At 55.4% G+C, this 12,898-nt stretch overlaps 1 protein-coding gene across 1 annotated transcript in view; it reads right to left on the bottom strand.

Annotated features, from left to right (window-relative positions):
- SULF2 (sulfatase 2) overlaps positions 1 to 12,898 on the bottom strand; it is a 72,426-nt gene that overhangs the window by 26,212 nt on the left and 33,316 nt on the right. Inside the window, exon 3 of the mRNA XM_008159176.3 lies at positions 1,964 to 2,115. Coding sequence (XP_008157398.2) covers positions 1,964 to 2,115 — 152 coding nt within the window. The remainder of the gene's footprint in view (positions 1 to 1,963; positions 2,116 to 12,898) is intronic.

Raw genomic sequence — 12,898 nt, 5'->3', positions numbered from 1 at the left:
GAACTTGGCCTTTAGCTGCTCTTTAGCTGACCTCTCTGGAAGGTCCTGAGTTCTTGAGATTTGCCCACTGCATCCTAGGAAGCAGCTCTGTCCAAAATGGTCACTTTCAAAAAGGGATACTATTTGAGGGGAAAAACGTGACTCAACGGCTTCAACTTGTACCCCGAGTTGTCCTGTGTGATAGACACCCCCCCCTGGTGTCCGCAGACACGTGCCCGCGGGGACACACATGCACTGCCCGTGTGCACAAGGCCAGCCCCCGGAGTGGTGTCGCTCAAGCCGCGAGCAGCACGGGGAGAGGACGAAGGGCACACACTGGGGTCCTGCTGTGCGGGCTGCGCGGACGTTAGCGGCAGCTGACCGCAGTCGCCGAGCTGGAAAGTCGTCCGGACGCACTGTTAGGAGAAAGCATCGAACCCAGGGAGACCCCATCTTTGCGGGAAGAAGGGGGAAGGCAGAAGGGGGGGTGGGAGAGGCCAACCCCGACCTTCACGGCACCGAGGAGGGACCCTGAAGGGCAGTCGGCCGAGCGCTGACGGGGACTGTGAGGACGAGCGAAGCGGGGAAGCCACCGGCCACGTGAGGGCTTTTCCTGGGACCCTTTTATGATTAACCTGAGGAGCACAAGGGGCTTTGTAAGGGGGCCTGCGGAAGCTGTGACGTCAAACTGAGGCTACGTCGATGGAAGTGTGCTGGTCTGGCTGTGGAACGTGACCTAAAGGTGTTCGAAAGCCCCGAAGCGACAAAGGTAACCAACAGTGGATCTAAAAACGGTGCAAAGCTCGTGCGTGAAAAGGAGAGGTCGGACCCCAACAGGAAATCAACAGTCAGTGGCCCCGAGGATGACTCCAGAGACGCAGTGAGCTCCGCGGGGCCACCAGCGTGGCTTGCTGCCTCCGGCCAGTGGGGCGGGTGGGAGAAGGGCTGAGGACCCATCCTAAACCCACCATCACTGTTTGGTTCTGGAACTCCATGGCTGAGCCAGAGCCAATGAGATGCAACGAGACTGTGGGAATCCTGGGAGGGAGACTCCCACGCTTGCAGCTGGGCAGGAGGCTGAGAGGGCGGCTGTACTGCTACTAGGAGGGGAGAGAGAGAGCCCATCTGTGAATGGGGTCGAAGAGGAGAAGAGAGAGCTTAGAGGGGAGAGAAACCACTGCCTGGAGATGTTGGAGCCCCTGGCTCCGGCTCCGGCTCCGGCTCCGGCTCCGGCCAATGCTATTACTGCGGGATCAGTTCAATGTTTCCTCTTTAACTGAGCCCTTCTGAGTCACCTTTCTGGTCACCAACAACTGAAAGAGGACGGTCTGATTCAAGAAAGGGTAAGTCCTGCGGTTTAGGGCAATCCAGGGAGACTTCCTGGAAGAGAAGGTAGATAAGACTTGGATAAATTCAGGGCAGGAAAGCACTAGCAAAGATTTTCAGGTGGTTGTGGTAACCGGCCAGCTAGGTATGGTTGGAATGGCTCATCCTGGGGATGACAAAATAGGCGACATGGCTATTGTGTTTGTGTATGCACACGCATGCACACGCACGCGCACACACACACATACATGTGTTTCTATACTGTGGTGTGGCTCACCCTTGGATACCCAGCGCCTGGCACAGAGAAGGCTCTCAATCTCTCAATAAATAGTTGTTGAAGGAACAAATGAATAATGTAATCAAATTCAACTAGTCCACTCACCTTATGTGATCGTTGTGAAGATTAGAGATACACATAAAACACCCTGCACAGCTCCTGGGCCATAGCAGGTACACATCACTGAGGATGTAAGGGCGTGCCCATTTCCCAGATTTGGGAACTGAGGCTCGTAGGAGCAGGCAGCATAACCAAAGGCACATAACACATGTCAAGATTGGGCTCTGAACCCAAGTCCACTGACTGCAGGTGTGACTCACTGCATCGTCCTGGAGGGCGCGGGCAGAACGGTGCAGGGGCTGCAAGGGCTGCAGAGCTTACCTTGGAGTAGTCAAAGCCATGCTTCTCCTTCATCCCGTTCCGACAGAGCGTGTAGTTATAAAAGCGGGAGTTTTTAAGGAGGCCGACCCACTCCTTCCAGCCCGGTGGCACGTAGGAACCATTGTACTCATTCAGGTACTTCCCGAAGAAAGCTGGAGGGGAGGAGGGACCAGGAGGCCACGTGAGAGAGCAGTGAGCAAAGCCTCGCCTAGGCACCGCCCCCCTCCCTGCGCTCCAGGCCTGAACACAGCCCCGTCCTCGGAGCCTGGGGCCCGTAGGGAGCGAGCGATGTCTGTGCCCCCTTCTGAATGTTTTTATAAAACAGAATATACAGGACAACAGAGAAAATCAGTTCTTCTGAAATAGTTACCAACATATTAAAATATTTTACCATAGAATCAAAGGTGTCTTTAAAAGTGACATTTAACGAAGGCAGTAAAAGCAAGACATTGCAGAGAAGGATAATCTCAGAGCAGCGATGCACGGACAGCTTGAGAGTAGCTAAGGTTAAGAAACGGACAACGGCAAGTGTTGGCGGGGATGCGGAGCCACGGGAACCTGCATGTACTGCTGGCAGGTGTGTACGCCGGCCCCAGCGCTGGAAAGACGGTGTGGTAGCGCTGGCTGGCCTTGACCATACGTACACCTCCTGCAGTTCAAATCCTGGATGTTTACTCAACAGAACTGCACTCATGCGCCCGGTCACCGCAGTCGTGAGCCGCAGCAGTCACCAGCGCCCTCAGAAAGAAGGCCGTGCCCTCCAGCCCAGCCTGCGTCAGATTCACCCAAGTGCCACTTGGGCTTCCGTCTGCTGACCCCTAAGTTTTATCTTCAACGGGTTCAGAACTTCACCAAGGAAGGAGGTGAACTTTACTTATTTATTTCATACATATTTTTATTGATTTCAGAGAGGAAGGGAGAGGGAGAGAAAGGGAGAAATGTCAGTGATGAGAGAGACTCACTGATCAGCTGCCTCCTGCACCCCCCCCACTGGGGATGTGCCTGCAACCAAGGTACATGCCCTTGACCGGAATCGAACCTGGGACCCTTCAGTCCGCAGTCCGACGCTCTATCCACTGAGCCAAACCGGTCAGGGCGGAGGTGAACTTTAATAAGACCCCTCACGGAGCCCTGTCGCTTTCTGTTCACGGTGGTGATGTAAATGTTTGCCTTTGAAATAAAGGAAGTACAAAGAATGAAACAGTTGAGAGAAAAACACTAAGTGAACAGCAGAGGCTGTGTGCCCAGACGAGGTGAAAACCACTATGTCCATTTAACCGCTATTTACTAAGCGCCCACGGAATGCCAGGAGCCGTCCTAGGCCTGGACACACAGCAGTGAAGGGCCCAACAGGACCCTGCCCTCAGGGGGCTGACGGCTAAGTAGAGGGCTGTGACAGATAAAGACGGTGCTGCTGTGAGAACAGCGATGAAGAAAATAGCCCGGCCGGGGTGGCTCAGTGGCTGAGCATCGACCTGTGATCCAGGAGGTCATGGTTCAAGTCGTCAGGGCACATGCCCGGGTGGCGGGCTCAATCTCCAGTGGGGGGTGTGTGGGAGGCAGCTGATCCATGATTCTCTCATCATTGATGCTTCTCTCTCTCTCCCTCCCTCTCCCTTCCTCTCTGAAGGGAATAACAACATGTTAAAGAGAAAATAAAGGATGACGACGTGACAAAGTGGCAGAGGCAGAGATGGACCCCTGGAGGCACCACTGGGCCAGGTGGTCAGGGGAGGCCTCTAGGAGGGATGATGAGCGTGAGTCAGGGTGAATACAGGAATACAAGGATACAAGGAAAACTGCTTCCGGCAGAGGCAACAGCAAGTGCAAAGGTCCTGAGGCAGGAGGAGGCTTGGGGCATGGGAAGAATCCCAGGAGGCCAGGGAGGGAGGGGGGAGATGACGTTATAGGGTGGCGGGGCCCGGTGGGGCAGGGCCCTGGACTCCATACAAGAAGCAACAGGAAGCATGATGGGGATACTTAAAGCGGAGCACGCGTCCTCTGAAGTGTTACACGCCCGACTTGGCACTCTGTGTCCATCCTCCTGGGAACAGGCCGCAGCTTTTGACGTATTCCGGAAGGAGCCCAGGGCCACGAGAATGTGAGCAGCACAGAACCTCACTGTTGTGAACGCAGCCCTGGAGACAGGGCCTGCTGAGTTCTCCCCCAGGACTCCCACGTCCCTGGCTTGGGATCCACCGGTTTGTTCCTGAAGATGTGGGCCAAGGTCTCTCTGGTGAGTGTGCAGTGTGGAATGCTAACAAGCTTAACTTCTTGGCCTGGCTGGTGAGATAACGCTTTCTTGGGGGTGGGAAGTGGGGTACCTTCAAAGCCCACCCTGGCCTGTTAGCGTCCGGAGCTGATTCCTCTGCTAGAATCTCCCCGTTCACATCTCTCCCCTCTCTCCAACCCTCAACCCTGAAAACACCCAGGAAGAGTTTATTATGCAGGCCCCACAAGGCCCTAGAAAACAGGGCTTCAGTCACAAGCTTTCAGTGCCAAATTAGATTTTGTGCTCATTTGATTAGATTTCCCCAAGGCCGTTTTTAAAATGGTTATTCTGGCACCAGATGAGGTGGGACAAGCAAATCAGTGTGGGCCCCGGGGCTGCGGGCGGGGACACAGCGCCAGGAGAGTGAGCAGGAATGAAAATCAAGAGGAAGAATACAGCCCGTGTCGTGGCTGACGTCACCGAGCTTTCCCGAAGAGGATGGTGCCGAAGGAAGAGCGAACTGGGGGCTGGCGTGGGGGGTGGGGCAACTTGGCAGGCAGCTCAAGGGGAATGAAATGCCTGGCCCGGCCAGGAAAGGCCCCTGACCATGTGCTGGCTGCCGGCTGCCCCTGGGAAGCAGGGCTGGCATCAAAGGAAAAGACGGAGGGAGCAGGTACTGGGGTGCCGGGGGGGGGGTGGGGGGGGGGGGGGCAGGCTTTTACACCTGGCTGTGGAGACTTTGGTTTGGCCTGCCTGGTCCTGACTGTGATCCTCTGGGAACCATCACTTCTTACGTACACCTGCGCTGACCTTAATTCAGTCTGACCAGTCAGAGCACCACATTCCCCTGGCTCCTGCCACGGGCTCACGCATAGGCATGTGACCCAAGGTGGGCCAATGAGCCTCAGCCCCAGATTTTAAAAGAGCTGCTGGCAGAGAGGCATTCTTCTTCCTGGGGCTTGCGGCTGCTTGGGGTCATCTTGCCACTAAGAGGGGAGAGTCTATTTGAGTTTGAAGCTACATGGAAGACAGCGCAGAGGTGAGAGCTGGAGAGAGAGAAAGAGAGAGAGAGGGAGAGAGAGGGAAAGCAGACTCTGAACGGGGCCGGGGCGGTGAGGGGGCTCCGCCACGTGAAGGAATGACACCACAGAGCGGACGGCAACGACGACAGGAAGAGGAGAGCCCCTTGCCGGCCGCCCTCACGTTGCAGGCCCTGATGTGCACTCGTCAGGCGGCACAGGTCCGTTCAAGGCCAGTTCCCCACAACACGGTTCCCACGCGGCCGCCGCGCTACGTTCACTGTAATGACGTGAAGTACAAACTCGCATCTGGCTCTGCCCGCCGCAGAGCGACGTGCACGTAACGGACGGGCATCGCGCTCAGCGGCCGGTGGCGGCGCCTCCTCCTTGTCCCCCGGGGGTACAGCGACCCCGCGCTCTGCAGACGTGGGTTTTCGGAGGAGAGGACGGGCAACAGAGATCAGAGTGCAGCACAAACCCCAGAGGCCAGGATGCTGACGCGGACACCGGAGTCGCACGTCCTGCGGTGGAGGGGACACGGAGCCGCCCCTGGGAACGAGGAGGACACTCGCTCGCTCGCGGGAAACTCTAGATAAGCAGCCAGAGGAGCGTCGTCGTCGAAGGCGAACTTCATCATCGGCATAAATGAGGACAAGAGGCTGTGATGAAAGTGACGGGGGATCCCAGAGGAAGTGACGAAGGAAAAACACTTCCCGTTTTACAGGGGCCCGGGAGACACTTCACAACGCGGCCAGCTGCGCGTGTGGGCGCGTCGTTTCATCTCTGGACGCCTCAGTTTATCCCTTTTTAAAACGGGGGAGAGTAACAGGACTTACCTCGTGGGGTGGCTACGAGAACAATGTTTGTAAACGGCTGCCCACTCAGGGCCACAGTTTCACTGTCACCAACGGGCCCCCCATTTCTAGCCACCTTCTGCTCCACTGTATCTTGTTTAATGGCGTCACTGTAGGGACAGGTGTCGGAATCCTCCCTCTCCTCCTCCCCGCTCCGAGGCGATTATTAACCCCTAAATCCTTCCGCAGGTCTCTCTGCTGGTCCTGCAGGCCCGGCCGGAAGCTCTTGGTTGGAAAGCTGTGAGCTGCTTCCCTCCTGGCCACGGCGCTCCCATCTGTCTGAGTTACGTGCTGCGGGGGAGCCACTGGGAGTCTGAGGGGAGAGCCAGGCCCTTCTGCTCTCTCCCAGCCCTGCTTCTAACTGAAACTGCCTCGCAGTAATCGCACTTGTGGTCGGTAAAAGCTGTGTCTCGCTGCGGCCGGGGGCTGAGAGGAGGCAGTCCTGACACAGGAGGCAGACAGACAGAGGATCGTGTTGGAGACGGGAGGAGGGAGATGGAGGGTTTTGGCAACTGGACTCTTAACAGGAGTGCCCGGCTCATTTCTCGGTGCTGGTGAGCGGGCTGGGCCAGTGTGGGGGACACTGTGTTTGGCACCTGCAAGCAGCCGACCCCCTTCCCCTGGGGAGCAGAGGTGATGTGGGAGAGCGGCCGACAGCGCGTCTGAAGCCAGACTATCTGGGTTTGAACCCTGGTCTGCCACCTCCTACCCAGGGGACCCCAGGCAAGGGCCCTCACCCCTCTGAGCCCCAGAGGGCAACATGACAGCAAGCCACTGCCTGCTGTGACGTAAAGCGGAGGAACCACCGCGAATCAGGGCCTGGCACAGCCCGAGGGCCCCGCGAGGGGCCGGCCGCACCCAGCGCCTTTCGGGGAGCTGTCTCTCCCCAGGGCCATCTGGGTGGAACTGTGAACAAGGCTGTTTTAAGAACACTGGCGCCTCTCAGCACACACTCATCCCACGCTTCTCCACCCACATCCTGCACAGAGATAATCGATAAATAACCAAGAGCTGAAATATTCCGGAGCTGACTGGTTGAATCATGCTATATTTCATGATTTCTACTTACATATAACTATTGCATTAACTACTTACTCATTTTGATTTGGCAATTTCCCCCACATTTTGGAGCTAATATACCAATATATACACATGCATGAATATACAGATACACAGACAGACACATAAACACCATCTTTCAGGTAATTTCTAAAAAAAAAAATAAAAAAAAAATCACACCCACTGCACCCCCGTTTCCTCCCAAATACAAAGGTCCTGACTGTCAATCAAAGTGTTCTTCTCCACCCACAGGGTGTGTGTGTGACTGAGCTCAGCCAATCAGACTCTACCCTGGGTCTTTGACTCCTGAGCTAGGAAACTCACAGGTGGAGAAAGGGGTTGGAGTTTTGTAAGAGCCCCTGATGTGACAGTTGCTCAAAAGCTGGAACCCTCAGATCCAGTGATTGAAAATCTAAATGAAAGAGGCGAGGCCATCAATGGGATGGAGTCTAAAGAGAGAGAGAAACGAATCTTGCTGCTCCATCCTCATTTCCTTGCTCAAAATGGAAATGGACGCCACCTAGACTTTGCCTTCCACGTGCCTCCCCTCTGCCTTTTCATAACCCAGTCACCCCCAAATGGCCAGAAGGATCCTTCTGGACCCAAGACCCTCCTGCCATTCCCACTCAGTGGGGTTTCCAGAGTCAGAGAGCCAGGGTCCGAGCCCTGCTGCTCGCTGGGCCTCAGTGGCTTCATCTGTAAAATGGGAGCAGTGACGAATGAGATCGCTTCTGGCACAGAGTAAGAACGCCGAGGGAAAGAAAGGGAAAGAACTGTGAGTTTCCAAATAGCGGCGGCTTTCCTTTTCCAGGGAGGGGAGGAAGACGCGGGTCTCTGGAGAAAGGGGAATGGTTGTTAGGAACCAGATGTGACGCGGGCTGAGAAAATGACAGGCTCCGCGGAGACCGCAGTAATGAGCTCGGGAGGGAGGTTTATGCTGCGCAGAGAGATCGGCTGAGCGTGACAGCCGGCTATTAGCGGGGGGCCGGAGCGCAGAGCCGAGCCAACGACAATAAGCAGTGTTTGCCTAAGCCATTCGGAAAGGTCAGCGTGGAGCGGGGCGCCGGGAGCCCGGCTCTCCTGAGGGGACGGCTCGTTTCACAGGCCAGGAGTGCGGATGGACAGGAGAGGTCTCTGCCCCTCGTGGCCCCTTCTAAAGCCCGGCAGTCTGGGTCCCGCTCCCACACGTGTGGCCGTTTCCGTGTGTCCTCTGGACCGTTACAAACGGAGTGTTCTTCTTCAGCTCCATCCGCCTGAAGCCCAATGGGCATCTCAAACCGGACTCTGGATCGGCCCCGGGAACCTGCTCCTCCCAGCCTTCCTTCCGGTGGAGGCCACGGGCTCGGCCACACCTCCCTCCCCCCTCACGTCCACGGATGACATGTCATAGCAGCTCTACCCTCAGAACAGACTCAGGCCGAGCACTCAGCACACCTCACCGTGGCCAGCCTGGCCCAAGCCACCACCTGCTCTCGCCCGAACCCTGCACGAGCTTCCTCCCTGGTCCTGCCCTCAACCGTCCAGAAAGGTTTCGTTAAATCCCAAGCCGCAGCATTGCTCAAACCTTTCAGTAGCTCCGCATCACACCTGAGCTTAAATCCGGAGTCCTCGTGGTGGCCTGCAAGGTGCCAGGTGACCCACCTTCTGCCCCCGACCCGGGCTCGCTCCCCTGCTGTGCGCTGGTCCGTGCTGCGCCAGCTGCAGTGGCCTCCTTCCCAGCCCCCGAAGCTCATTTCTGCCCCCGGGCCTTGCCCTGGCTGACCCTCTGAAGGACCATCTCCCTCGGACACCGTCCTGGACTGCTTCCTCACCTTCCCCATGCATTTGCTCAAACGCTACCTTGTTGGGTTACGTGCCTACCCATCCTCACCTTCCCCACGCATTTGCTCAAACGCTACCTTGTTGGGTTACGTGCCTACCCATCCTATTCAAATGGCCGCCCCGCCCGACGCTCCCTCTTCTCCTGTTCCTCTCGTGTTTAGCACCACCTGGCAAATGTGTCCGCCTTCCGGTTTCCAGCACCTGCCTGCCCAGCGAGACCACCAGCTCCTGAGGGCAGAGGCTTCTGCGTGCCTTGTCCCCGCTGCCCCTGTATCTAGAACAGGGCTTGGCAAGCAGTAGGTCCTCAACAGATGTCTGCGGGATCGATGAGTCAGTGACTGAACCAATGAACAGCAGGGGTGGGAGGCCCGCGGGAGTCACGTGCGGCTGGGGGAACGCCCGGGCCCACTGTCTTCGGTGACAGAACAGGGAGAATGTGAAACTCCTGTCCTACTGTGTGGCTTTGTGGCGCCTGGTAGGCTGCACCTGGATCTGTTTAACCCACAGGGGATAGGACTTTGCTGGGGGCGCTTTGCAGAAACTGAACAAGGGCCCGAGGCCGGTGTTAGTTAGCAGCAGTGGTTCCCATGCGTCTGGGGTCCGGTCTCTTTAGACGCTTCACAAGGACTCAGGACCCCGAAGAGCTCTGTTTGTGTCGGGGGCACCTAGTAACAGCATGTCAGAAACGAAAACTGAGACATTTAAGACACATTAACACACTTAAACAGAGGAATAACCCACTGGTGTAGTATACATTGAAAAAAAATTCAATGTCCTGAGAACCATGCCTGGCCTATGAGAATGTGCGTCTAATGGTTATTGAGTAACTGAATCAGTGAATTAATGAATGAACCACACACCATCGTGGTTCCAGAGTGGGGCAAAAGTAGGTTTATAGTTGTTCACATGGAAAATAATAATTAAAAGTAAAAATACAAGAATAAATTGTGTTTCACGTACTCATAAACTGTAAACCTACTTTTGCCCCACCCTGTAGGTTCCCAAAGGAAATCAGGTCAGTGAGAGGGCTGCACCGGCTCAGTGTCACAATCCCCTTAATGTCCAGGCTAACAGAGGACAGCCGGGGCCTCAGACCTGCTGCTGCATCCACTCTGCTGCAGGGCTGTTCTGGTCACGTTTCATTGAAAATCCAGCCTCACAGACATGCACGTGGAAAGCGGAGGAGTGTTTCCAAACCCGTTTAAGATAACTGTGGGTGTGTTACGTACGCTCTAGAAAACACTGTGCACCTGAAAAAAAAAAAGGCGGATGTCTTGGTATCGCCATGAAAACAGTGTGGGGTCCAGGGATCCCGGGGTCCCACTTTGAGAACCACTGGGGTAGAGTAGGACGATGTCCCACAACAACCCAATGAGGTAGATACTATTTCTGTCCCCATTTTACGGTTGGGAAAACCGAGGCACAGAGAGGCGAGGTCCCTGTCTGCCCCATGGCCCATAGCTGCTGAGCGGCTGGGCTGAGCCTCAAACCCCGGGGTCCGTCGAGGTCCCACACGGCGGTTTCGCCTGTGCCCCAGCCTTCCAGGCTCACCTGGCCGTGGGCTGGGGAGGGACGGCTATTTCCCGAGCCGGGCTCCTCGCCTTTCCCAAAGCCTCGGCATGGGGACACGGGAAGGAACCCCAGACACCTCCAAGGTCAGTCTTTTTGGAAGTGAGGGGTTCCAGGGATGGTTTTATCCTGGAAGGCAGTCAGGGGTGAGGGTGAGGGTGAGGGTGAGGGTGAGGGTTCTGGAGCTGACAGCCTGGGTTTAAATCAAGGACAGCCAAGGGGGTGTGAAATGCAGCATGGGAATACAGACGATAATATTATAACAACTATGTATGGTATCACATGGGGGGTAGACTTATCGGGTGATCACTTAGTTCGACAATGTTCAATCACTGGGTTATACACCTGAAACGAAAAACAAATCAATCACGCTATCTCTACCTAACTGTTCAGTTCTCCCAGCTATAAAATGGGTATAACAACATGCCCACCTGACAGGGTGGTTGGGGAGGATTCAATGAGTAACCGTAGGGAAACTGTGCCCCACACATGTTGATTACTGCTTTTATTGGAACATTATTTATTGAGATGTTATCTGTTCATTGATTCACGAAATCTCCCATTCAGGAAGCTTGAGAAGCACACTGCTATCTATGTACCTGGCATGGCTCTAGGCACTGAGGACATCACTGAACAAAAGAGAGTAAGTGAGAAAACAGACAGAAACTGCACCCTCGCAGAGCTTGAGAGCAGCAGAAGCAGGGGCCTGAAGCCCTGGAGGCTCTCCCAGTAACACGGGAGAGACTGGGGGCTCTAACCAGGGGGCAGAGGGCTCGGCTGGTTTCAGGCTATTTTTGAAGGTGGAACAACAGGATTTGCTGATGCAGGAGATGTGGTGGGGGAAGGAGGGAGTCAAGGATGATTGGAGGTTTTCAGCTGAGCAACAAGGACAGATCCACCATCATCTCAGCAAGGGGTACCGTGGAGGGGGCAGGTGTGTGGGGGAGGAGATAAAAGAGCTTGAGGAAAGACACGCTAACCTAGAGGTACTGTTTTGACATCAAGGTGAAGACAGGGTGGAGATACGCGCCCAGGTTCAGGGGAGAGGTCTGGGCTGAGGGTAGAAATTTGGGATTTGTCAGCACTTAGCTGGCATTTAATGCCATGGAGCCGAATGAAACCAAGTAAGGTAGTGGTTCTTAATCCGTGGTCCATGGACTTGACTGGGAGACTGCATCTTTGTTTTCGTGACCCTCTAACCAGCATCTCCTTCAACAATGAAGGCAGGCAATAGGTCACAGAAACACTAGCATCTATGCCACGGTCACCAACAGAAGTCACAGGTATTTTCCTATCACATCACAGTAAACACAGACATCCTGACATATCATTAAGCCAGCACTCCTTCGAAATCGTGCAAGTTCTCAGACTCATGGTGATCAGCCAAATAACCGTGTTAATTTACCGTGTCAAGAAGCACACGGATCCCGTTTATAAAGCATTTTGATGAGTGTATCTGGATAAACTGGCCTCCTTTTAATTCTGTATATTTCCTTCTGTGCATTTAACTTGAAAATAATTCTGAAAAGGAAACACAGCCTTCACCAGATGCTACGGCGGTCGCATGGCACTGACGGGGACACAACCCCCCGGCAGGGAACGAGTCGAGCTGGAGAAGAGGGCCTGGACCTGGCTCCAGAGGAGAGTCAGGATGAAGGGACACCAGCCGCGAGGACTGGGAAGGAGGTGCGGGTGGGGTGGGAGAGAACCGAGTGACAGCAGAGGCGGGAAGGTTTCCAGGAACGTGGCAGGACCGACTGGGAGCTATGCTGCTCCGGTCGATGGCGATCCCTCCCCAGGATGAGCAAGAACACGGACCACAGCCCCCAGGGGCATTAGAGCTCCAACGTGCATCTCAGCCGCTGCTGATCCCAGTGTTTGGAGCATGAGATCTGGGGCCCATTCAGTCCAATCACTTCCCCTTCGCCGGCTGATGTGACAAGGGACACATTCTGTATGGTTCCTCGCCTGCAGCTCCTCTGCCCCTGGGCTTCATCGGTTCCCTTTCTTCCCTCTCCTCCACCCCCAGGGGAGGAGATACATCCTTTACAACAGGGCACAAACGTGCAAACAGGAGTCAGGTGATCCTATAAGTGACTGAAATGGGCCAATAAGAGGAGAAGGTGAGGTGTGTGGTGCACGGAGATTCGGGCCCTGCCAGTGACGGGCCATGGGCTGTGCCGTGTCACCCCAGCGCCCCATTTGCTCCTTCTCCCCGAAAACAGAATTTCTCGCTGGGCACAAGGCTGTTGAGTGGACGTTCCCTCCTCAGCCCCTCTGACAGCTGGACGTGGCCATGGCCAACTTCTGCCACAGCCGTGGGTGGGAGTGGTGTGTTCCCGAACACCCCTACAGGCAGTGAATGGGCCTCCCTTACCTTCTCCTTCCTGCTGGCTGGTCG

The sequence above is a fragment of the Eptesicus fuscus genome, chromosome 12, assembly GCF_027574615.1.
Source record: "Eptesicus fuscus isolate TK198812 chromosome 12, DD_ASM_mEF_20220401, whole genome shotgun sequence".
Taxonomy (NCBI): Eukaryota; Metazoa; Chordata; class Mammalia; order Chiroptera; family Vespertilionidae; genus Eptesicus; species Eptesicus fuscus.
The sequence above is the reverse complement of the archived record's forward strand: the minus strand, read 5'-3'. Positions and strand labels throughout refer to the sequence as shown.